The 26802-nt window shown below is 40.5% G+C and overlaps 2 protein-coding genes across 4 annotated transcripts in view; both read left to right on the top strand.

Annotated features, from left to right (window-relative positions):
• LOC109038128 (uncharacterized) overlaps positions 1-26802 on the top strand; it is a 103696-nt gene that overhangs the window by 29800 nt on the left and 47094 nt on the right. The gene's annotated exons all lie outside the window — the stretch shown is intronic.
• LOC140225052 (uncharacterized) lies at positions 1066-22999 on the top strand. Of its 2 annotated transcripts, none has more exons than XM_072302514.1 (2): positions 1066-5152; positions 20390-22999. In XM_072302514.1, the coding sequence occupies exon 2, from the start codon at positions 20615-20617 to the stop codon at positions 22439-22441; it is 1827 nt and encodes a 608-aa protein (XP_072158615.1). In that variant the 5' UTR covers positions 1066-5152; positions 20390-20614; the 3' UTR covers positions 22442-22999. The 2 variants fall into 2 exon arrangements, with proteins under 2 accessions (XP_072158615.1, XP_072158614.1); XM_072302513.1 differs by having other exon boundaries at positions 20387-22999.

Raw genomic sequence — 26802 nt, 5'->3', positions numbered from 1 at the left:
CCGGCCCCGCCGTCTTGTTGCCCTGCACCCTTCCGCCGATTCTGCGTTGCACGGCACCCTAGCAGCTTGCACCTTTCTCTTTCGCTCTGGCTGACCAGGTATCACACCCGCGCCGCGCGGGGGAGCAGCAATTTTTGGGGGGAGCAGTGAATATAATAAATACTTGGCAAAACTTCCAAACCACATGTATCGGTTTGCGACGCCGCAGACTTTCCGTCATACTTTATTATTTATTTGGAAAACTACTTGGCAATACTTAAAAACTGTCGTGATTTTTCTTCCCTGCGAGAGGAAATTTGTGTGAAAATTTGAAAAAATTGTCGACTTCTTCTCCTTTGAAAAAATCAAATAGGAGCGGCGATTTTTAAACTCTGAAAACGAGATGCGTGGTTTGGGAGTTTCACCATCGATACGTTATTCTCTAAATAGAGAACTACCCAACATCGATCGATTCTTAAATATTTCAGTGATCTTTCTTCTTTGTGCGAGGCGAATTCTTAGACTAATTCAAGGAATAATGTTGTCATTCTTCTGAATAATTATTCTCCTTCAAAAAATGAAACAGGAGCGAAGATTTTTGAAACCGCCAATGGGATGGATACGTGATTTGGAAGTTTCACCGCTATTAGCCATGTTCTGCGCTTCCAACAGTTCCTTAATCCTCGGCTCATTAGAGCCTTAATCTTAAAAAAAAAAAAATCATTTCTCATTCTTTCCAAAAATTCATTGCACAGTGTCAAACTTATGAAAAGAAATTTTCAAAAAAATAAAAAAAAATAAAAAAAAAATAATCATCGAGTGACGCATGTGAGAATGAATATCGACGGTGAAACTACCAAACCACGTATCTCGGTTTGCGACGTCGCAGACTTCCTGTCATACTTAATTTTTTAAATGAAAAACTACTTAACATCCAGTCTTGAAAATTTCTGTGATTTTTCCTCTTTGTGCAGAGAAAATTCCGTGAAAATTTCAAGGAATGATATTGATTTGGTCTACTTCATAAAAATAAAATGTGAGCGTAGATTTTTAAACACCGCAAACGAGATACGTGGTATGGTAGTTTCACCGTCGATATATTCTTTTTTCCCTACTACTTCAAATGGATTACATTTTGCAATAACGAGCCACTATCTCCGGCTCTCCCACAAAAGCACATATCTGCATAGGAAAACCAATGGCATGAATGCTGTTTCTAAAATGGACCAGAAATAGTGGTTCCTTTTTGAAAAAGGTAATCCAATCTGCGCTTTAGTCCCGTCCCTCATCCGTCCCTACCGAACACAGTTAGTCCCATGCAACCAACCAATTTTTGAGACCAACAAATTCGGGATGCCCTGGCCGGGAATCGAACCCGGAACCTCCCAATCATAGAGAGGTAGCGCCACAACCACTTCACTATAGGAGGCCGACTCGTGATTGTCGTAATTGTTTTTCATGTCATCTAATTTGGGAGAATTTCTTTGTGTGTAAAATCCCTAAACGATTACAAGTTATAACATTAACAAGTACCTGAAGTGTGCAGAATGCAGCCTTTTGAACTAATAAACTGTAGAAACATCGGTTACTTTCCTAAATTTTGTCTCATTTTTTCCCCTCTTTTTTTAAAAAAATTCGGAAGAAGGGAACATTTCCGGTATAATTATTACTCACGGGCAAAGTCAGTAATACACACTACGAGGAGGAACCCAAAACAACCGGAATTTTGCTGTAAAACCCAAAAATCAAAACTTCGAGGGCAGAAGTTACCCTTTACGATGATATTCCTGATCCGCAAATAGAAAGACAGTAATTGTAAAAAGAGAATTTTCTCGCGAGCTTCCATAGTTTTTAAACTAAGACTCCTGGGAAATTGTATAATTTCAGAAAAAATGGAAAAGTCGGGGAGTTTAATTTTCAAAAAACTTAAAATATTATGGGAAATTCAAGGATTACCTAAACCCAGGAAAACCTGTCATCCTGTTGAAACCCATCCCAAATCCAAGAAAACGACTTTGTCGACCGCATCATCATCATCACCATCGGACATTACAAATCATGAGTGCGACTGGACGCATAACCTCTTTGTCCCATAAGCAACTGCCCGATAAATGCACCTCGATGAATGCATACATAAAACCGCTTTCACAGCCCAGCCCCATGCTCTCCGACGACCAATCGCATATGCAGCTCGATGAATTTGTTTTGTAATTCAGAAAACAGTTCGAAACGACGAAACTGAAAAAAGAGGCGGAAAAATCGTCGAAAATCGAGGGAATTGTAGGAAAATGAGCGTTTTCTGTTCCAAGGTACCTAAATAGTTAAACAAGAAATCAAGAAGAACCTCGTCACTATCTTGCCCGGCCCTGCAATAAGGTACAATCGAGCCTCTGAAATGACCAATAGAAAAGAAAAAAAAAGGAGAAAGCAAAATGGATAAAAACAAAAACCTTTCAGGGAATGGGTGATAAGAACAGAGCACTTCTTTCATGTCTATTCTGGGATCATATCTTACTCTGTGATATAAAATAGTAAGAATAAAACCCAGCGCCGAAGGTGCGAAGCGTTGCGGAGGGGGGGGGGGGGGGGGCTGACCGCAAAGTAGTCAGGGGCGTACTCTGTAATGTATAGATACTATTTAAATTTTCAATGAGTGAAGCCGTGAAAAGCTTTCTTTTCCAGAATAAGATAAATACCATTTGCCTTAAAATCGTAAAAAAGTAGTTCTTCAGGTAAAAATCTGTCGGAAAATGAAATGAAATGTTTTAAAAATGATGGAATTTTTGAGGAAGTCAGGAACAATCAGGAGTAATTTAGGTAAATACGAAAAATCATGTCTACCAGGGAGAATGCAAAAAGCAAGCAGAGAGGAAATGAAACTATGCAACATTCCCATTCTTTCCGGATGCTTGGCCTGTTAGAGCTTGACCGGCAATCTCGCAATTTAAGAGCCTCGGGAACGGATGTTAATTTTAATTTTGATGAAAGGGATGAATCAAGGAAAGGAAGGTAAAGATTTCAAGTGACGGCAGTCAGTCTCCACGTCCAAGAATTAGGTATATAAGTATATGTATGAAATGGACGTATTTCTATCAACCGGAACTACGTGCATTCAGACACGAGCCCTGAGACCCATACAAATATGTGCATAACAGGGCTCACGTCACAATGCAAATAGTTCCGTTTGATAGAAATACGTCCAAATATCCTAATTCGAATGTAGGGAATGATAAAATCGAACAGAATATTTCTGGTTCCCTCTGCTTCTTTCAAGGAATTTAATTTAATTTTTATCAAGATGTTACCTTTAAAAATTCAGTGATTTAATTCTCGAAATCACCTACGGTTGCATTATTCCGAATACGCGTGGAGACGTTTTGCATCTCCAGAGACGCCTTTTAATATCCACTAACTACAGTTGCTTCTGAAGCAGGCCGTTCCGATAATTTTTTGTCTCCCCGCTTTTAAGGGTTTATTGGAATTTTTTCATTCATATAGGCCTTTTTTTTTGTGTGTGTGAGGGTGAGGGTGAGGGTGTGTGTGAAAGTGTCTATTTTAATCACAAAATGCACCCATTTGAATTGATGCCACAAAAATTTTTGATATGTTTGTCACCATCGGAGACTTTTAACAGTATTTTCAATGGATCCTGTTGAAGCGAGCCGAAACGGTAATTTCGCATCCCGTAGATTTCCAGAAGGAGAATTTTTTCTGAATGGAAACGCTAGATTTCCTTTTATGGCGCCACGTATGCACCGATGCGCCTGAGATGCGATGGATGCTTGCATCTGTTAAAAATAATTTTGAAATTTTTTTATTTATATATTTATTCATGACTATTCAATTTTTTTTGGGAAAGGGGATTTTTAGAAAGAGAATTAGATTAATATTGAATACGGTGCACGTTTATCTGCAATGAACGGATGGTTTGTATTCAATTGAAGCACATATCTAACAAAACGGATTGCACGAGAGTTTGTGATTTTTTGTGAAGAAAGGCTATAATTTGATTTTTTCAAAGGAGAATAAGTCAACCTAATTCTTTGAACTTTTCGCTGAAATTTCCTCGCACAGGGAAGAAAAATCACGACAGTTTTGAAGTATTGCCGAGTAGTTTTCCAAATAAATAATAAAGTATAACGGGAAGTCTGCGACGTCGCGAATCGAGATATGTGGCTTGGAAGTTTTGCCAACGATTTATTATATTCACTGCGCCCCCCATAAATTCCTCAGAAGATGCAAAATTTCAAGTGCCAATTTTATTGGTAAAAAATAAACTTTTCTTCCGACTTTTATTGAATTATTAACATTAAATGTATTTATTAGAGTAATTAAAACTGAAAAATCATTCATAGCCATCGAAACTTAGTCGTCCGTGCCTCCTTGACGTTTGACTTTTCAACTCGTGATTCTCTTACCATAACGGTACGAAAAAAGCACGAGAGTTGCGGAGACGGAGGATTTTGTCTTTCTCAGATTCATAAAAGAAGAGGAAACAGGAGTCCGGCCGGATCCGGAGGCGCGGCGCGGGTGTGATACCTGGTCAGCCAGGCCAGAGCGAAAGAGAAAGGTGCAAGGGTGCCGTGCAACGCAGAATCGGCTGGAGGGTGCAGGGCAACAAGACGGCGGGGAGGGGAGGTCCACGCATTGAAAGAGCGCGTGTCGTGGTGGAAGTATCATACAGGCGTCGACTTGAGTTAATAAGCGGCGGCCACGGTTTTAAATCCGATCCGAGATCTGATTCAAAAGCCGGGCCATTTGGTATCCGCTCAAGTGAGGGGATAGAATACCAGCGTCTTTTGCTATTAAATCAAGATCGGACACCGAAAGGCCAGGTATAAAGTTCGGAATCAATGAACTCATACAGTAGCCGGGACAACCGCTCCGAGTTCGTCGATGGAGAACCCAAAATTCGGGGAAAGGTAACTAGACCTCAATTTAAAACCCATTAGCGGCCAGTTCGCTCATCGATCGTGAACCGCGTGTTGATGCGAAAAATCGTATTGAATACCGGTTGAGGATAAAGAACTCTGGATCTGACCCGTCCCCGCCGCCCCGCTCCTCGTCTGCGCGCGGACCTCCTGATTACGCGTTGTTTACCTACGACTACAGTGTTTTCCCTCTGCTTTCCTGTAGTCATTGTAGCTGCATCCTCCGTGGGAAACGCTTCTAGGTTAGTATTGACATCACTTTCTCCTCTTTCTATTGGCTTTTGGTGACGTCTTCCTCCTGTTCTCGGGTATATAAAGCTAGCCTGTCTTGGGGCCATCATCTCATTTGATCACCAGCTTCACCGCAGTTCACATCTTCGAACCTTGGTAAGTTCTCAATGCGATCGCTCGGGTTGCTTCGCCTGAGCTAGTCACCTAGAGAGTTCCTCTCCAGGATTGTCCTCTACACCTAGAGAGTTCCTCTCCAGGATTGTCCCCCTTCACCTAGAGAGTTTCTCTCCAGGATTCCTTCTCTTTACCTAGAGAGTTTCTCTCCAGGACTTCTCTTTCTTCCCTAGAGAGCTTCTCTCCGGGGCCTTGATTTTCTCCTGTTGTATTTACGCTCAGGTTGTTTCGCAGGGGCATAGCCCAGGGAGCCATCTTTCCGGGATTCCTCATCGCCTCCGGGCGCAACGCGCATTGTCTCCTTGCACCCCTTTACGCTCAGGCTGTTTCGCCGGGGCATAGCCCAGGGAGCCATCTCTCCGGGATTTCTCACCGCCCTCGGGCGCAAGCCGCTTAGCGCATGCTCCTCGAGACGTGCTTTTGTGCCTACACACTACAAATCGTACGGTGGCCATGTTGGTTGAAGAGAGTTGAAGAGAGTCAAGATGGTTGAAACCGTGGATCGTCGCCCCACATTATGACGTCATTAGCTTCAGGCCAGTAAGAAACGTTTTTTCCGCAACTTCACCTCAAGCAGCTTTTATCCGGTCAGAAAATCCCCTTGGTGCTTTTCAAAACTTGGAAACGCGTTTCTCGCTAAAATTCACTCCAGGAATAACCATTTTTAAGGCAATCCCTGGCTCCTGCAATAGCACTATAACGGAAACCTCTTATCGTTCGAAAAAATCCAAGAAAATTCAGTCTGTGAATTTTATGCACTCTCTGATCTTTCAAAAATGCAAGCATCGAAAATTACTGAGAAAAAGTTGATTTGCGAGTATTGGCAGTTGTAACGATGCTGGCGCGGTTTCAGAGCGGGGTGGAAGATCGTATTTGATGCATCAAACAGCTTAGATTGTATCGAAATCGATTGGTTTAACATGTAAACATAGCCTCAAAAGTCGATTGGGTAATTAAGGAAACGGGTTTTTTGTGATAGATGTTTTATGCTAATGAGTACAAAACGGCAATGAAAAGTGAAATTGTTAAGAATTTTCTCATTTTCAGCTTTGCCAAGTAAAATCCTCAAGTTTAGGTTTTATTTGAGGTTATGTTCTGTTGTCATGAACCAAACGATACATTGAAAATCATGCGGTGTGCTCGCAGCGGCCGACGACGCGACGCACAGTGGATCGAGTCAATGGGAGAGGTTGGAAAAAATTTAGAAACTTTGAAAGCTCATAACTCTATAAAAAACACTTTCAGGTTCTAAAAGCGATTTCTTTGGTTTCCTAGTGAAATCTCTGTCAACAGGCACCCCTTATATTTCAAAATGGACCACTAGACAAGGTACGAATTTAAACAATCTGATACATGTTTCTTAACAAGAATTTCACGTAGAGCACGATTCGCGCAACGAAAATTACTGAAACCAACTCCTAACGAAGATATTAACGTTTTTATTTCACATTGGTCACTAGGAATTTGAACTGCCCGCTGACAAGGAACTCAAAGCTCTACGTGAGTCAAATCGCGCACTACACCGGTTTCAGCAAGCTTCTCAACCGAGCAATGTTCATTTCCCGCCATGTATTTTTCAAACTACAAGCCATTTGCTATAGCTTAGCCAAAGCGTCAAGATTGAGGTTGCCAGATTTTCATATCGCAAAGGCTGTCATGATAACGTTTAGCGCGCGATGTGAATCATGTAGAGCATTGAGTCTCCATGAGCGGATGGTTTGAATTCACGCATCAAGAATGATTAAATATCTTCGTAAGGAGTTAATTTCGGCAATTTTTGCTGTGCGCATCGTGTTTTACGCGAAATTGTAGTCACGAAACATGTATCAGAATGCTGAAATTCGTACCTTGTCTAGTGTAGAGTCCCTTTATACTGAGAGTCAAGACAACACCCCTCATGGAGTCACAAACGGGAATAAAGATTACAGAAATTGAACGACTTTCGTAATCTTTGATCGGCTCATTCTTAAATTCCTTTCTCCGTTCCTTCTTTCATTCCGTTTGTTCCTTGTCGAACCCGAAATTCCTCGGTCCATTCCAGATTATTATCTTTGCAATGGAGAATTTGCAAGGGTCTGAAATTTGATGAATTTCCTGTTTAAGTGGAATCCTCTGAGTGAACTGAACACGAAGATACCCTTGATTCATAAATTGAGCAATTATTAGAGGAGATATGACAAAATAACCGATTCTGCTAAAATACATGTGTTTAAATGGGAAATGCCGCCAGATGACGTCACAAGGCGGCACATTTTCTCACTTTTAAATCAATTTTTCTCCAATTTCCAATGTCAGAAAAAAATTATGAAAAATATTGCGAACTCAGCTCATTAGGCACTTTCAGATGAAGCAATAAAAAAATTGCGTGCAAATTCTCCATTGGTGAAAATGTAATCGTTATTCCCGTTTGTGACACTATGAAGGCCTAAAATCCGGTTAACCAATCAGAAATGGATTCGCATTGTCTCGACTCTCAGTATAAAGGGACTCTAGTCTAGTGGTCCTTTCGAAGCTTTAGTCAAAAATTTCATGTCGCACCTCTCCGATCGACTCGATCCACCGTGCGACGCGGCGGACGACGTCTGGACGTGACGTGACGTTAAGGACGGCGACTCCCGGACGGGGATTCCGGTCCCGCGGCCGCGGCAGGGTCGCCGCGCAGGTCAACCGGAAACGAGGAAGGGCCACGAGGGTCACCGCGGTAGCCCCGATTAGAGTCCCTTTATACTGAGAGTCAAGACAATTCGGCTCATGGATGTCACAAACGGGAATAAAGATTACAGAAATTGAACGTTTTTCGTAATCTTCGATCGGCACATTCTCAAATGCCTTTCTCCGTTCCTCCTCTCATTCCGTTTGTTCCTTGCCGAACCCGTAATTCCCTGGTCCATTCCAGATTATAGTCTTTGCAATCGGTGAAAATGTAATCGTTATTCCCGTTTGTGACACTGTGGAGGCCTAAAATACGGGAACCAATCAGAAATGGATTCGCATTGTCTTGACTCTCAGTATAAAGGGACTCTAGCCCCGATGCGCTGCACCCGCCGGGCACTCGCGTCAAGTAGAGTCCCTTTATACTGAGAGTCAAGACAATGCGAATCCATTTCTGATTGGTTAACCGGATTTTAGGCCTTCGCAGTGTTACAAACGGGAATAAAGATTACATTTTCACCGATTGCAAAGATTATAATCTGGAATGGACCAGGGAATTACGGGTTCGGCAAGGAACAAACGGAATGAGAGAAGGAACGGAGAAAGGAATTTGAGAATGGGCCGATCGAAGATTACGAAAAACGTTCAATTTCTGTAATCTTTATTCCCGTTTGTGACTCCATGAGGGGTGTTGTCTTGACTCTCAGTATAAAGGGACTCTAGCGTCAAGCTTCTCGCTTCGCAGAGGAGCCAACGCTGAACTTGTGAAGAAAATTCAGTTTGCCAAAAAACCCATCTTGGAATTTTTCAAATTAGGTTAGTGCTCAGTTTGACTCGAATACTGTCATGCTAAGGGAGATCGCCGTACGAACCTTCAGGCAGTGCCAAATTTCCTTTTGTAATTCACGAATTTTTGGGGAAATTCGTAAATATTTTTCCTCCAATTTTCAGAGAATTTTGTACGTGATTTCCCCTAAAGTTCTTGAAAATTTCTAGGGAAAATATGCATAAATTTCCTCAAAAATGACCATTTTATCGAAGGGAACTCGGCAACTTTCGAATGTTCATACGGCGTTCTTCCTTAGCACGGCAGAATAGGCGTTGCTTTCCTGTTTTATTTATTCTTCTCTTTTCTTTTTTTCATGCACGGAGAGTTGAAATTCACGTGCTCAAAACGTAAAACCTCTAATTTTTTACCCGTGTGCAAGAGTTAAGTAAACTTTGGAAGTATTGTATCCATCATATGCCACGAGAAATATTCGTATAAGGAAACATGTATCGTGGAGTACTGCCGTGCTAAGGAAGAACGCCGTATGAACATTCGAGAGTTGCCAAATTTCCCTGGATAAAACATGTATTTTTGACGACATTCGTGCACATTTTTCTTTGAAATTTTCAGATAATTTAGATTAAATTGCGTACAAAATCGTCTGAAAATTTTCGAAAGAAACTTTAACAATTTCCCCAGTAATATAAGTTTCTATCGAAGGAAACTTGGCAACGTCTGAAGGCTCATACGGCGTTCTTCCTTAGCACGGCAGAGTAGTCCATGGAGCGCAGCGATTTTTGAACTGTCCTGGCTGATTTCCCCAGCGATTGTGGCAAATCTCCTCAACTGTCGACTTTTTCCCGAACGAGTTCATAGTTATCCGATTTAATATTCTCGCGGCTGCTGATTTCATTGTTTTTTTCTCTTTTCTTTTGTTTGATTTCATTCCATTTGTCATCATCGGCTGCTAAATACGAACGAATCCTTGTACATGGCGGCTTTTAGCGGGCCAATCATGAATTTGGCGCCCCAATGTGGTGGTTACGCAATTGGCGAATCGTTCGGCATGTGCGCAGATAATGGGAAGTGTGCGCCTGCGTGGGTGAGGCGTGTCTACCTTGCCTGCCTCATGACCAAATTCGTCTTCGGACGATGTTTATCTTCGGGCACCTGTTCGTTTTGGCGAAGGCATGTCAAGCTGTGGGCTTGCTATTTATTTTGTGGGAGAGCAAATACCAACCAATCAAAAAATAAATTACAAGTGAGATATAATAAAAATTGGAGGAGGGGTCACATAGAGAAAGAAGAATAACTGCTGTTACAATAAATGCTCATAGTGGATGCCAGGGATAGTTTTATGGCCATGGTTAAAACTTTTTTTTGTGGTAGCAAATAGCAATGTCCCGATTACAATGCTGTTTTGTCTCCGGAACTGTGAGCTCTGTAATTTGAATATATTTTTCTTTTCATATCAATTAAAACAAAATTGATTATGTCATCAATGACAGAGTTGTATTCTTTCAATCGAAACGATACAAAATAGTAGTTGTCTACTAGAATACTGTTATCTCTAAGAGTTGCATGTCTGTCTGAACATTTCAGGCTACGTACGCTTTCGATAAAAATTCAGCAGCACGTTCATTTACAATTAAGTTCAGATACTACCCAAAAAGAGGAAAGTAAAAATTGTAAAAGAGCATTTTCGTGGAAAAAACCGTTTTTTCTGAAATCTGCTGTCACTTAATTCCGTCAAAATTTAAGAGTTCGCATCATAGAAATGTAATGGAGCACTGAGGTTCTGAAATTTGATAAAATTAAGAGTATTACTTATGTCGGAAAGTTATTTAAGTAACTTCGTTTGGAAAAAAAAAAAAAAAAAAAAAAAAAAAAAAAAAAAAAACTTGCAAAGCCATTTCTAGCATCTTCTGCCTGTAAAATTTTCGAAATTTCAAATTGATGCCTAAGTCACTTTCTAGTTTTACAAACAGTACGCGTCGTCAATCATCAGCTCAGCAGACTTGCAAATTCTGATTAGCAGACAAGAAGAAGGAAAGCATTCTTGAAAAGCAACAGGTTGCGCTCGAACAGGTGCAACAAAGGCGCGTGAGTCTTGTGAACTCGTGCTGTGGAAAAAAGCCGTATAAACATTCGAGAGTTGCCAAATTTTCTCCAGTTAATTTTTCATTTTCAAGGAGCTTTATGATTATTTTCTCAAGAAATTTTCGGATAATCTAGGAGATCTAATCGCGAATAAAATTCTCTGGAAAATCGGAAGAAAAATTTTCAAAGATTTCCCTGAAATTCTTATGTTATTGAAAGAACTTCGGCAACGTCTGAAGGCTCATACGGCGTTGTTCCTCAGCCGGCATTACTGCACTTGCCGTTAAAATATCTGTCACAATTATTCCCACCCAGTTTAGGCCTGTCCCCGAACCGATGAAATCGCTCGTTGGTTCGTACGAAACGATCGAGCGATCATTTCGTAATCGTTCACTGCGAAAAAATCGTTTCGAAAGCCTGTTTCGATCGGAATCTGTTTCGATCGAGCCTGCTCGATCGAAATCTGCTCGATCGAAAGCCGTTTTGATTTTTTTTTTTTTTTTTTTTTTTTTTATTTATTATTTTTATTATGTAAAAATGTACTACTGGCCCTTACGGGGCATTAATTACGGGGAGTTAATGTTCGAATAAAGCTAATCTTAAAACTAATGTTATAAATTTTTTTTTTTAATTTTTTTTATTTTATTTTGAACCAATTAAATTTTTTCGATTCGAGCAATCTCATTAGGATTCCCGTGGGAGTTTCATGCACCGCTGATGAAAGCTCTAAAACGTCTTCCGAAGAAAGTTCACGGGATAAGGGATCCCTGGCTAAAGTCTTCCCAGTAAAAAGTTTTTGGAAGGAACAAGACCAGGTTCCACATATTTTTACGCGGTGATTACCTACTTACTTGTATATTGAAAAAGCCAAAACGGGTAATGCTCGAAAAAAAAACAGGAACCCTTCTACCCGTTTTGTAACTTTCTCAGGAATCTTTGATCCCTTATCGGGTGAAAGTACTTTCGATGGATGTAAGATGCTTTGAATTGCATATCAATGCCGTACTCCGTTGCGTATCGCTGCGCTGCTTCGCGCCGGCCGTCGACCGCGTTTTTCATCTCCCTCTGGCTTCCCTTCCCGGAGGCTGCCTCACATTCAGCCCGCGCACATTTTAGACCTTTTTGACCGTTTACTTTCAATCGGTCGTGTTATGACTTATTATGAGTAACAGCAGCCTCCTCGCGTCAACTGAAACCTAAGTGACGCCTCATTCACTTCTTATCTTTCGGGCAAGGCATTTTGTGACCCATTCTCCGTTCTCGCTCGTTCCCTCGCACCTGATCCGCCGCTCTGCTCCCGTTCCACGCCTCCACGTTCGCCGGCATCTCTTTACTCACTTTTCCCCCTCATATTGCTCTTGTTTTTCCTCGATCTCGGATACCTTTTCGATCGAATGTCACCTGTTTCTTAGCCGTCGCCTTTGCCTGTCGATCGCCACCACTGCGTTACGTGCAACGTGCCTATCTGCTTCGCTTGGCGTGGCGCTGTGCCACCGGTCGCCGCCCGTCGGCCGAGTTTCTTCTCTCTTATCTCTCTCTGACTTCCCTCCTCGGGGTTCACCTCACTTTCGGTCCAGCGTACATTTTGACTATTATTTGCTTGAAACTGGTTATCGCGTCAACCAAAACCTTATTTTTCATCACACATATTTTTCAGGCAAGGAATTCTACGGCGCGCTCAGCCCCCATCCGCCCCCCTCCCCCGCTCATCGGTCTCTCTTCATTTACCTGGTTTTCCTTGTTGTCGATTGTCTATCTAGGTCTTCACTGTCGCCTTTGTCTTTGTCCGCCGATCGCCAATTTGCCATCGCCACACTATTCACCGGTCTCCACTCAGATTTTTATTCACTATCACTTTTTTCCATTATTCCTTCCGTCTCTCTCATACAAATGAACTCGTCGCGTTGGCTGCTCCAGCATGTTTTGATTACCTTACCCGCTTTTGCTATTTCGTCCAATGATGCCGAAGCTTTGCTAATAATATTTTTCAGCACTTTAGTTTTCATTTTTTTAATATTACATTCTCTACAGCAAGAGGGGTATCCTTCATTGGCGTATCATGTCTGGAACCCCGTAGCCCCCTCCCCCCTCCGTATGGTATCATTGAAAAGCCGTCTCGCAGAAAGGACTCCAACAATCAGATCAATCTCCAACCCACCTTATGGACGGGTTTTCAATACACGCAGCAATGCACTTTCTTCTAGAGACTAAAATTTATTTTTGGTGAAGAAATATGGACTCAAAAAATTCATTTATATCAGAATTGAGACAGAATAATGCTAGAGAACGAAAAATCTATAAATATTGAGTTCAAAAAACAAACAAACGAAAAACCTCATTTCGTTCTGCCGCGACTACACCTCTCCGCTCTAAACTTATTGTTTTAGAGATTAGCCCCCCTCCCCCCGAAAAAAATTATGAATCTGCGTGCATTAAACGTGTCTGCCGAGAATTCATGCGAAGTCACGTACATAAGAGTTTTCTGATATTTATATATTTTCATTTTTAAATTTTAAAGGATTTTAAAGTTTCAACATTGGAACTTTTTCTGCATATGAGCATTTAAAATGAAAAAGGTTTTCAACAAAGAGCCAACATACTGAATTAGGAAACGCAAACGCCTACATTTTTTTGCGGACTGTCATACGCTTTCATGGTGCAACTGTCACTTCGCATTCATTTCATTCGGGGTTTTTGGGCGCTATGTAGACGCCAACACCGAATTTCACTCCTCAATTTTTAACAGTGTGTACCGGCCTTTTCCCCGAAGCACGTAATTTGATCATGTGTTTGATTTCGTGAAAATATTTTTTATTTTACTCAATCTGGCGGTCTGGCACCTACATCTACATCGTGAATGAAACTGTAAGTCGATGAAGGAGGGGGGGGGGGGGATGATGGGATTCTCATATGGGACTCCGTCTGGCGCAATGGACGGAGGACGCGCAGCGCAGCGCGGCGACGGCCGACGCGGGCACGCGTGGAATCGTCGTCCCTAGCCTGCCTGAAACCTAGCGATCTACGATTTTCGCATTTTTTCCCCCCTAATTTCCTTATCATTCCCCTCTCTTTCTAACCCAGCTGAAATGCGGCATCTATTTCAGCTTATGCTCCCTTTTTTAAAACCTAACCTATTTCGACAAGTGACACGTGCGTAGTTCAGCCATCGTCTGAAGCGCTGATTTTGTGCACTTTCTTGTACTTGAGAAACGTCTTCCCTAATTTATTAAAAAAAAATTAAAAAATGAAAATTGGTAAATTTTACGAGTGCGCAAGATGCACGTAGAAGATCCCGTAAAAAATCAGAGTCGGAGAGCTCAACGTAAAAAAATTTTGATTAAAGATGTAAAAAAAACTTGAGGGATTAAATTGAAATCTTGACGTCAAAAATTCGCGATTTTTTGCGCAAAAAAATCCGAAAAAAATTTGGAAGAACAAAGTTTTTACGTGAAAAATCTTACTTTCCGTACATTAAAAGGAGGTCAGAAAGAAATGCAAAGAAGACAGATTGAACTACGATTTTTTACGTAAAAAATTGACGTCTCTGAATTTTTTCTCTGACTTTTTCACGTAAAAAATCACGATTTTCTTTTTTACCTCTTCGAACATCTATTTTTTATATGTAAAATTTTTGATTGCGAAAACCAAAAAATTGAGGAAGAATATCTGTACTGAAAATTCGCTAAATTGGCTAAATAGGAAATACCTTTGGAGTATTTATTACTAGAATGATACGCTAAAAATTCGAATGTCCCCTAAATTTTTTTTGTAAAAAGAGTAAGCCCGAAAACTGGATACAAAATTGTTTCGAAACCAGAGTTTTTACAAATCTGAGAAGATTTTAAGAACTTATCTTTATTAGATTGGTTTTAAACATTCTTAAAAAAATTGATGCATTTTATAATAAAATTTTAGAAAAGGAGAATGTCATTTCACTTTTGGTTTATTTTACATCTTGTTTTACGATTTTTTTTCTTTTTTTGTACATTTTAAGTCTTTGTGCTAGTAGGAGAAGAATGATTATAATTTCTCTTTGGTGTCCAAAAGATTAAGGTCAACCAACATCCGTGGAAAGTTCTGAAATAACTAATTCCTTAGGAACAATTTAGTATACTTTCTTTTTACTTGAAATTATGGAATTGCATAATTTTCCAAGTACTAAGTGAATAAACGTACAGCCGATATGCATGTGCCAGCCTCTGATTACAATTTACACCTGCTGGGGATCAAAAATCGCGCATAAGCTCCTTCTAGTGATGCGTAAATAAATTGTAAAAGAGGGACGCAAGACCAGCAGCTAAACAGTGGTGTCACACCCCCCCCCCCCCACCCCAGGTACTTGACGAGGTTCCCTAGGGTGCGTCAAAAAAAATGAAAGTCTGAAATGTTCCGCTTCCCAGGCGGCAATCGATGACGTTTAGTAAAAAAACATGTTTGCCAAAATTTGGGCCAATTTCAATCATTTTAAATGGTGCCAAAGGTCAATTTTGTGATGAAATTATGATATTTTGGTTTAGACCTCGATTTCGTACAAAAAACTCGATTTTACGCTGAAATCGTGCGTTTACGAGAAAAATGTCAAAGAACTCGACTTGTAGAGGATGAAATTTTACACTAGGAAGACGTCTTTGTAACCGATAAAAATCAAATTGAACTAGAAAAACTCAACTCTGTATTTATTTTTTTGGTCCTCAGAATTTCCGAGGTCTTACTAAGTAGAGGTTTAAAAGACTCATTTTTCACGAAAATAAGTCGAAAGAGGGTATAAATGAACTGTAGGCAAGTGTTGAGGATGCAAATGTCATCAGAACTTCCTCAGTTTCAAAAAAAGTTCCAACTATTTTGCACAATCCTCCAAAAAGTGTACGACTCGAGAAGCAGGATCGTGCTATAATAGTAGGGGGAAAGTGCGGTTTGACCGGGAAAAATTGCGTAACAAACTTTCCCTATGTAATCGTCATCAGTAGGTCCCCCTGAACAACTTCCTAAAAGTTAAAAATGGCCCGACCCCGGAATATCCCTCAAAAAAGTTAAAATTGAAAATGGCGGCCGTAATAAGAGGGTCCGGGAAATCGGTATTTTAAAATGCTCATTCTGTCTCATCATGTGAGGTAGCATTTCCTATGTAATTTTGGTCGTAGATTTCATAAATGAATTCCGCAAGGCCCCTTCTGAGCTTACGTTTCTCTCGGTAGTCGTATGTTTCCTTTAATTTCCTTTATTAAATACATTTATAACATCAAATTTAAGTTTCTTGGCCATAAATACATGAAAATAAAGACACTTCACTTTCCTTGTTCCTTCGGTGAATATTTAAAAAAATGCAACCTCCTGCCTTTCACATTTGGCCGCCATCTTTGATTTGGAGCGCCCCCTTTGGCCGGAGGGCCTTGCGGAATTTATTAAAGAAATCTACGACCAAAATTACATACCTCACATGATGAGACAGAATGAGCATTTTAAAATACCGATTTCCCGGACCCTCTTATTACGGCCGCCATTTTCAATTTAAACTTTTTTGAGGGATATTCCAGGATCAGGCCATTTTTAACTTTTAGGAAGTTGTTCAGGGGGACCTACTGATGACGATTACATAGGGAAAGTTTGTTACGCAATTTTTCCCGGTCAAACCGCACTTTCCCCCTACTATTATAGCACGATCCTGCTTCTCGAGTCGTACACTTTTTGGAGGATTGTGCAAAATAGTTGGAACTTTTTTTGAAACTGAGGAAGTTCTGATGACATTTGCATCCTCAACACTTGCCTACAGTTCATTTATACCCTCTTTCGACTTATTTTCGTGAAAAATGAGTCTTTTAAACCTCTACCTAGTAAGACCTCGGAAATTCTGAGGACCAAAAAAATAAATACAGAGTTGAGTTTTTCTAGTTCAATTTGATTTTTATCGGTTACAAAGACGTCTTCCTAGTGTAAAATTTCATCCTCTACAAGTCGAGTTCTTTGACATTTTTCTCGTAAACGCACGATTTCAGCGTAAAATCGAGTTTTTTGTACGAAATCGAGGTCTAAACCAAAATATCATAATTTCATCACAAAATTGACCTTTGGCACCATTTAAAATGATTGAAATTGGCCCAAATTTTGGCAAACATGTTTTTTTACTAAACGTCATCGATTGCCGCCTGGGGAGCAGAACATTTCAGACTTTCATTTTTTTTGACGCACCCTAAGGTTCCCCTATTTCATTAATTGGGTGTGTGCGGACTCCTTCTAGAAGATGTGAGAGGGAAGGGGGCCGGGGGCCTCCCCCGAACTATTTTGACACTTTGATGTTCTATAGAGGCAATTTGAGGCTATAATCAGCAGTTTTGTCTCCTTTGCCACTGCAGAAACTTGCTTAGGTTTTATGGGTAAATATATCCTTTTTTGTTTTTTTGTTTTTTTTTTTTTTTAACAAATTAAACGAAACTTTTTTACAGAAAAACGGAGGGGGGAGAGGAAATATGTGGGAGGGGGGGAGAATGCAGGATTGGAGAGAAAAGAAAAAGGGGGGAGAATAGAAGAAACGGGGGTGGAGGAGAATATAACCGAGCGAAAACAGATGACACTTTGGCGGATTTACGCAAACTGCCCATAAAAAAAGAAAAAAAAAGAAAAAAAAAACTTCACACCCCCCTCCCCCCATTTCAAACTTGATGAGTTGCTTGTCTGTAAACATGGCTACTGACATCACTGCAGCTAAATGATGGAGTAGGTGAGCAATAGTCCGAATGAATTGTAAGTCGTCCCAGACAAGAAGCGAGGGCTGAAGGATAACAGACAGGACGGAGAGTCGCATTAGGTTACTAGTTACTTCCTAAAAGTTCGATCCATTCGATTTTATAAAGAGAAGTTGATGAAGAGCTTCAGTTGAACGGTGGCGTATATGTATAAAGATAGTGAAAGAGGAATAAGACGCGGATCACGCGAACGACAAAGGTGAGGAAGGGAAGAGAGTGGGCAGTAGCGGCACCGATAAGAGCTTCAGTCAAACGGGAGCTAGGATCGAGATCTTGAAAGAGGAAGGAGTCACAGTCACAGTCATGGGCGACAAGGGGAAACAGAGATAGTCAGCGGTGCCGTCACCGAAAGGAGAGGTGCATGAAACAAAAGCTATGCGAGGTGTGAGGAGCACTGGAGCAGGTCAGGCGCCAGGGGTCAAACCAAATACCGAACCGAAGAAGAGTGTAATTGTGTGATATGAGGAAAACGAACGGGGAAGAGATAAGGACGATTCGATGTAGGATGATGAGGGCGTGTGTGTGTGTGCGTGCAGTACGGGCCGACATACGTATACTGAGCGGATGCAAAATTCGAACGAAATGGTCAAAACTGTCTAAGTAAATGCAGCTAGTATCATTATCATTGTCGCGGCACGCGCAGCGCTGGCGAGCGCTGAGCCATACTACCAAGGTCCATTGGATCATTATTGTTATTGGTAATGGGCATTTGGGCTAGGAGCTAAAGGAGCATTGAGATCGGGAGGTAGGGTAGCGGAGCGGATCTCTGATACTTTACAAATAAATGGTTGGTAAAAAATGGAGTGAATGCGATAAGCGCATATATTTTGAATAAAAATTGATCTGATAAAGTAACTTTAGTAAGTAGACGAGAATCGAGACCTGGTATTTTCATGGTTTGTGTGGTTAAATTAATTTGTTTTGTTGTGGGAGGGGGGGGGGGGGAGGGGAGAAGATTAAGCACATGGAATGCTTTTCGGTAATTCTATGTATACAGAACACATGGTAATAATATAATTTGCGGTCAGAACTGCTACGGTACTTAACGCTGATGCTGTTATTTCAATCGAATTCGAAACGAAGAAAAAAATTAAGAGGAAGAGGAATTCTTGACAACAATATGGTATTTCTGCAATTATTTGCTAAACATGGTAAATCTTATTTCAACATTACAAAATAACATTTCGATCGAAACGGCTTTCAAAACAAACGTTTCGATCGGGCATTCCGATCGAGCACTTCGATCGAGCATTTCGATCGAACATTTCGATCGAGCAGTTCGATCGAGCAGTTCGATCGAGCAGTTTCGATCGAAACAGGTCTTCGAACGATCATCGAAATGATCGATCGATCGATCGATCGGTTCGGGGACAGGCCTAACCCAGTTGTATTAATTATCCATCCGTGACTCTCCGCACAATGGAACAAAACTTCGGTAGGTGTTGTATACAGAATTGTTAAGTAACTGAAACTTCAAATCTTCACGTTTATCACGTTACACTACACATCTTAAAGTGTGAATTTTGCCTCTTTTTCGTGAGATGGCCAATGGACCAGCGTTTAAACTTCCACGTTTTGCATTTACGAAGATGGAAGCGTCTAAAATGTCCACATAAAGTCCGTGTCCGACCTTTCCTATTGATTCGCTCCATTGTGCGACAACTTGGACTCGCGGTATTCGGTAACCCCGCTCAAGGATACCGAGCCCACCACTCGGGTAAATCCACACGACCATCTGTGTCCTGTGTTTGCCTATATTGCAGGCGAAAAGTCGATTAGGCATTTGCAAAACAATGGACCACTAGATAAGGTACGAATTTCAGCATTCTGATACAAGTTTCTTAACCAAAATTTTACGTAAAACACGATGCACACAACGAAAATTACCGAAATTAACTGCTTACGAAGATATTTAATGATTCTTAATGCGTGAATTCAAACCACCCGCTCATGAAAACACAATGCTCTACGTGATTCACATCGCGCGCTAAACGTTATCATGACAGTCTTTGCGATATAAAAATCTGGCAACCTTAATCTTGACGCTTTGGCTCAGGTATAGCAAATTGCTTATAGTTTGAACAACACGTGGTGGGAAATGAACATTGCGCGATAGATAAGATTGCCGAAACCGTTGTAGTGGGCGATTTGACTCACGTAGAGTTTTGAGTTTCTTGTGAGCGGGCAGTTCAAATTCCTCGTAACCAATGTGAAATAAAAACATTAATATCTTCGTTAGGAGTTGGTTTCCGTAATTTTCGTTGTGTGAATCGTTTTCCACGTGAAATTCTGGTTAAGAAACATGTTTCAGATCGCTTAAATTCGTACCTTGTCTAGTGGTCCATTCAAACGGGAAGACTTTCAAATATGTAATAATCGAACGGGTGTTTTTTATAAATAGCCGAAAGTAGTTGGAAACCAATTGGACATAGCCAAAAGTAGCTGAAAATGGTCGAAATGGATTCAATTATTTGTTTGCGCTTTCCCAAAGCTTTTAAGAATTCACTTGGATTCGCATCATGGCCACATTTTCTGATACGCATGTACGTTACAAGGTTCTATCTGCCGTTTTTTTTGTGTATCAATAGTACGCACGAGCGATTTACAATTAATTTAAAATACATACATAAGTACAACGAATTTCCAATTTTTTGTACACAAAAAAAGATTCTGTCCCCCCTCCCCCCCTCTTTTGTTCTTTAGCTTAAGCATACTTGAATTTTTGTTCGTGTTGTTGTAATTCAAGCCTGTATGGACCATGATCCACGATTGTGACTTATAGTGCCGAACGGGGTTTTGTTCTGTTTCAGTAGAAGGTAGACCGACAGCACAATGTTAGTGCAGGCTGTGATTTTCCTAAGAACTGAAGACACCAGCACGGATGCCTCAAAGGTGTTTTCTCTGGTGAATCCTATTTGGAGACGAGACAAGTCGCTCCAACTCCTTGAACCAATCTACGATGTCGTCAACGACGTCAGCAACCTCGCCAATACAAAGCTCGAAATGGTGGAAGTCTGGGTGGACACCGATGCTTCGCCATGTCGCCCCCCTCCGAAAGGGAACAACGCATCTGTGCTCAAAAAAACGATCACCCCCGCGTAAAAAGTCTTTTTTCAGCAAATCGAAGTGTAAAGATCGACACTGAGTTCATAATGCCTGATTCAGATCTAGTTTTCTGCGGACAAAATCTGACTTTGATCGAAAGGCTACTCAAAATTGGAGCGAGCATCAGTTATACAAACGGACAGGTGAAGGGTGGTACATTGGCACATTACGCCGTGCAACGGAAGTTATTTTCTTTGATCCCTGCATTGAAAAGATCGGGCGTTAATCTGAGCGAAGCGCAAAGTGATGGGAGAGCCCCCTTGCGCATCGCGGTGTCGCAAGGAAATCTTGAAATGGTGAAGGTGCTCCTCGATAACGGTGCAGATCCCAACGCACAAACGCCAGATGGCTTCTCGGCCCTTCACCTGGCTGTGGAAAAATGGTTTTCCGACGCCGTTGCTGTTTTGTCAGGAAATGGCGCAGATGTAAATGCCACGGATAAACGAGGCCGGACTCCCCTTGCACTGGCCGCAGAGGCGAACAATGTAGATTGTGTCGAGATTTTAATGAGGAGCGGTACCATATCTGGCGCAGTCGTGACAGAGATACTGTTCAACGCTGTCGAACGTAACGCTTTCAAGTTGGTCCAGAAATTATTGGAGGGAGGTGCTAGTGCTAATCAGAAATATCCTCTGAAAACACCCCACCAATTCGAACCTCTAGGCTACTACATCAAGATGGGCATCTATCATGAAGATCCCGTTGAAGCAACGCCGATTCATTTTGCGTATGCCTGTGCTGATGAGGAAATGGTGAAGTTATTATTGGATTATGGGGCTGACCCAAACGTCGAGTTTGGGGGGTCATTTGACACGCCAATCAAAATTGCTATTGTTAGACGCAAGGCAAGTCTTATGAGACTTCTCCTCAAGATTGGCGGCACCATCCGTGATCGCGGTTACCTTTTACACTTAGCAATGTTGAAAGGAAGCTGCGATGCCGTAGAAGTTTTATTGGAGAACGGTTGTGATGTTAACTTTCAGGATGCCGGAGATTACAAATTACTCCGAGCTGCTTTTATTTTTCAAGATGAAAATTGCCTAGAAATGATCATGAAGTATGGAGTTTCTCTCAGTTTTAGTGAGCTTGTGGCGTTGAATTTTTTGCATTGTGTTTTTTTGGAAAAAATCCTCTCATACTATCTCGCAGATCTGGAGGAGCCTGCTGAATCGGAAGTGCGAACATTCTTCGAAAGCATCGATTTGCCTGATTGGGATTGGAGTCGATACAGTACGAGGGAGGAAGGAGATGAAGCGAAAATGGATTATCAGCGTGCCGCCAGAACATCCGTCAAAGTTTTCGTGCGACATTTGGTCAAACTGAAAGTGCTAGGAAAGAAGATCAATGAAGATTTGATACCGGCATCTCTCAGTGGCTACTTTAAGCTTGGTACTTTTCAAGCAAAGTGTGAACATGAGCTTAAGCGCATTAAAGAAACGGTGGTCCGCAAGAACGCTGTTTCGTACCATGATCCTCTGACGAAGGACCTGCATTCCGTGTGCCGATGTCTTGGAAATGAAAAGTTACGACGAAAGCTTCATTTTCACGATTACCATAGCGAATTCCCCCTGTATGGCCGGATTATCAGTTGTCGTGTAAAACTAGGCTCCTGGAGGCGCGAATTTTTCATCGGTGGTATGAAAGCGTTCAATAGGTTGGTTATTCGACTACCTAAATTGCCTCGCGAATTGAAGGAAGATATCCTACAATTTCTGAGTATCCAAGATTTAATAAGACTGCGTCTTCTCTTTCCCAGTTAGACGAAACAATATTTTAAGAAACAAATTTAAATATTAAATTAGTACTTTCTCAAAATATTTTTGAAATCTTTTAAACGTATTTTTAAAACCTGAAAATTTTAATACCTCAATATTGTTTAAATATTCCTTTAAAAAATTGGAGTATATTTTTAAAATGTTTTGTTAATGTTAAGGTGTCGTTAAGGCTGGCAAAGGCTGACAAGCAGTTTTTTATTGATACGACTTTTATAAAGGAAAGGCATGAAAATTGGCACTTTTTTGCTCTATTTCACACCTGAGACAGTTCTGACCTCAAAAGAAAAAAAAAACCCAGTCATATTCTAAGGGGAGTAAAAGTCGTACAACAAAAAAAGTCATGTTTTGATTCCAAAAATCAATTCTAAAAATATTCGCATTTATCTTTGGAACACCTTGTGTATTGAGAAATATTGGACCTCCCGCTCTGTAATCCGCGTGGAGGGTTTATTATCATTTCCCCTGAACATAGAGAAGCCCTTACAGTCTCCTGGTGACATTTTATTCCTTTTTTCTGGGTTAAACCATTTTAACTTTGAGGACGTCTCCTCCGTTTTGTTCGATGCACTTTTTTTTTTTTTTTTTTTACTTTTCGTTTTCACAATCAAGATTTCCTCCGAGGTTCCACTCCTCGACTAATCCTCAACTCCATCGATGATCCGCCGCACGCACCTAAGAAGAAGTATGATGAGTTTCACGCTGTTTTGCGTCGTGTGATGAAAATAATGTTGAATCTCTTAAGCGAAAGTTTCGACAGTTAATTCTCTGACGTGATACCTACCAGAGAAAATGTCTGTTTACATCTGACCTCTTACCTAAAAGCCGACGTCACTAGAAATGAAGTTCATAAAAGCCAGTGTTGTGACACGTTAGTGCGGTTGTCCCAACCAACTAATAACAGATGTAGGACGTTGCGGTGAGATGAGCGTTTATTGCGGGGAAGCAGTGGCGTGGCGTGCTTTGCAATTAATCGATTGTTATGCCATTTCAACCTATGGAAAAGGATCGATAAACAGGGTATTCGCAGCGAACACCTTAACAATCGATTCATTACCATAGGTTTAAATGACAGAACACTCGACGTAATTCACGCCACGCCACTGCGGGGAAGAGGGGATTGAGCTTTCCTTGCCTGAAAAAATATAGTACGCACAAAGTTTCTTCTCTAATTTCATTGATTTGGTCAAAGCATATCGAATTCAAATTTCTATTTATTTTTCGTTTTGTACTTTTCTTATTTCCATATTTGTCGTATAGGAAAATAATTTGTAAGGAATGTGTTCATTGTTTTTTAATAGGTTTATTTTCGTCCGACTCTACTTAAAGAATTGTTGTACTGTCCTTTCTGTCGGGAAGAGCATTGAAAAATAATGGCCCTGCTAATGAAACGTCATGCTAAAACTTAATAATCGTAACAATCCCGCGCACTGTATTGAATGAGATCTTAATTTATCGTGCTCAGGAGTGTGTTGTAGTGTTTCGGTATTCAAATCTTCATGTATTTTCTCCTTTTTTCATCTTTTCACATTTTTATTATTTTCTTATTTTTTTGTTCGTCTCACCAAAATCAAAAGCCCTTCTCAGGGTTTATTGTAGCCGACTATATTTGCGGTATAGTTTTTGCCGACCATAATTTTTAAAATTCTATCGAAGGGGCATCAAGCCTCAAACGAATATCTAATGATGTAGAATAGAAAATACACTTGGCACTGAGTAAGGTCCTCAGTATGTTCTGCAATGTGTTATTGCACACGTCGTCACTCACCTGACGTAAGGGCGTATATCATTTCCGACGTGAGCCCTGTTCCACGTATAAAACCATGCTTTCTGGGGCTCATCTCGAAATAGAGATACGCCCTTACGTCAGAGGAGCGACGACTTGTCCGACAATTTGGACGTATTCATGCTAAAAGGAACTATGTGGGTTTTCGTGTAACATACTTCCTTTTAGCATAAATACGTCCATTTGATAGTCATTACTCGGTGTACAATATGGCTTGTTTATGCCTGTTGAACAACATCGCTGAAATGTCGTGTTATTAAGCATATATTAATCTATTTTTTATCTCCTTTTCCATTCATTCATTCCTGTGTTTTTTCTCATTGTAATGAGTATTAACCAACAGTGTCTCGCGTTTCAATCGTATACAAAAAATATTAGTTTATTTATCCATAATTAGTATCAGCTGTTTTTTTATGATTTAATTGTTAGTTTAACCCTATTCTCTTTACTCAGGTACTTATGTTGATGTACTAGGTTGCTTTGTGTAATAATATATTTAAGAACTTCCATGTTTTTTTATAGTGATTAATTGAATTTAATTTCATTCAATTTTTTCAACTTTGTATTATTATTATTTTTCAATAGATTAAACATCGCAGGATTTTTCTTTATGACGGGTTTTAAATTTTATGAATTGAATAAGTCCATAGGAATGGTTTCATAATGGCCAAGAATTATAATAATCTACTTTTGATCGTTCAATTTTAAATTACTCGCAAGGTCAATGGTTTTATTTGATGGGTATTATTGGGCTTTTCCTTGTTTTCTTATGGGCGAGTTTCCCTAAGGTCACCACCGGAGCGTATGTTTTTATCATTAAAGTGTCGTTCTATTATGCTGAACCGTAATATTAATGAAACAAAATTATCCTGCAGAAGAAGGGCCTCTTGATTTTATTTTTGTCCAATTCTGTAGGTACTTTACCTAGCTCTGGCAGAGTGATAAATTCTTGAAAAGCCAACGAATTTTGCCCCTCCCTAAAAAGTGAAGGGTTTTTTCTGCAGAATCTTGAATTTTTTCCCTCCAGCCAAAATATTTAATTTTTTCAATTCCAACATATTTCAAGCTTAAAACTCTTGAAAAGCATTTCAATAAGAAGTCATGCTTACCATCCATTAAAAAAGGAGGCAAAAAATTGAAAATTCTAGGAATCTTTTATTCGAAACGCTTGAAAAGCCAGGGAATATTGAAATCCAAGAAAACTTGTCACTCTGATCAGGGTTCCCTTCCTAACACGAAAAGAAATAACGTGGCCTGATGATGGATGACCTGTACTATTGCCGTGCTAAGGAAAAACGCTATGTATGAACCTTCAGGCGTTGCCAAATTTCCTTGGATAAAACACGAATTTCCCGGTAAACTTATGAATATTTTACATCCAATTTTTCAGATAATTATGTTCTGAATTTCACCGAAAGTTCCTGAAAATTTCAGGGGAAAATGCTCACAAATTTCCTTAAAAATAAACATTTTAGTGAAGGAAATTTGGCAACTCCCGAATATTTAAATGGTGTTTTTCCTTAGCATGGCAGTTTATTCACTAGTCATCACTCATTACTTAAAAAAATAAAACACGTGGATGGAGGGGAAAGTTAGGATACGTCATTTTCAGTGTTGCACTCGCGTTTTCTAGTGCGGTGGGAAGCTGATATCTGCGCTGCATTATTAGCTGTCTGCTCCATGCGCTTGTGTGCTGCGGAAAAACGTGCTATGAACATCCAGTTGTTGCCAAATTCACTCTGATGAAGTATTTATTTTTGAAGAACGTCATGCCAAATATTTCGTCGGAATTGTCAGAAACGTCAGACTAAATTACGAATAAAATTCCGTTAAAAATTCGGAAGGCAATTATCCACGAAGTTTCCCAGAAAATTTGATCTCTATCAAAAGAAATTCGACGACTCCCGAAGGCTCTCAAGGCGGTTTTACTTAGCATGGCAGTGCGGCTCGGCGAATTCGTGCGAAAACGCTTGCGGACTCATTTTTTTGAAAACGGAAGTGGCGGACTGTGAGTGTCTAGCAGTCAGTGCGGCGTGGCGTGTTTTGCGATGTATCGATTGTTCTGCCGTTTAAACCTATGGAAATGGATCGATATACAGCGTGTTCGCAACAAACACCCGAATAATCGATTCTTTACCGTAGATTCAAATGAGAAAGTATCGATAATCGATCATTCACGTCTCGCCACCGCTAGCAGTCCTCGGAATGACCAACGCGCGGCCAACCCATTCGGCCCACGGGACAACCTAGATGCCTCGTAAGCTGAACGGAAAAGCGTGCTGACGTTTTCATACGAGGAATCTTACTTCAATAAACCCAGCCAAAGCACAGCCTGGACACTGTCCAGTGGCGGTGGACCAAAATGGAGTAAACAGTAAAGCACCATAACTATTGTTCCTTCGATATTTTAAGTGGAACGCAACATAATGGAAACATTAAAATGTTTTCAAATGTTCATAAATAAGAAACCGGTGTTCCTATTTCCACTTTCTATTTCTTTTGAAAGCAAAATCTACTCGCATCGAATAGACGTGAGTTCAGGGTCCTCCACGATCAGTGTTCG

This window comes from Bemisia tabaci, chromosome 7 (genome assembly GCF_918797505.1).
Source record: "Bemisia tabaci chromosome 7, PGI_BMITA_v3".
Taxonomy (NCBI): Eukaryota; Metazoa; Arthropoda; class Insecta; order Hemiptera; family Aleyrodidae; genus Bemisia; species Bemisia tabaci.
Note: the sequence above shows the minus strand (reverse complement) of the source record. Positions and strands in the feature narration are given on the sequence as shown.

Bases quoted from the DNA above. Each gene is read 5' to 3' on its own strand.
- LOC140225052 (XM_072302514.1), top strand. From the start codon at position 20,615: ATGTCGCCCCCCTCCGAAAGGGAACAACGCATCTGTGCTCAAAAAAAC.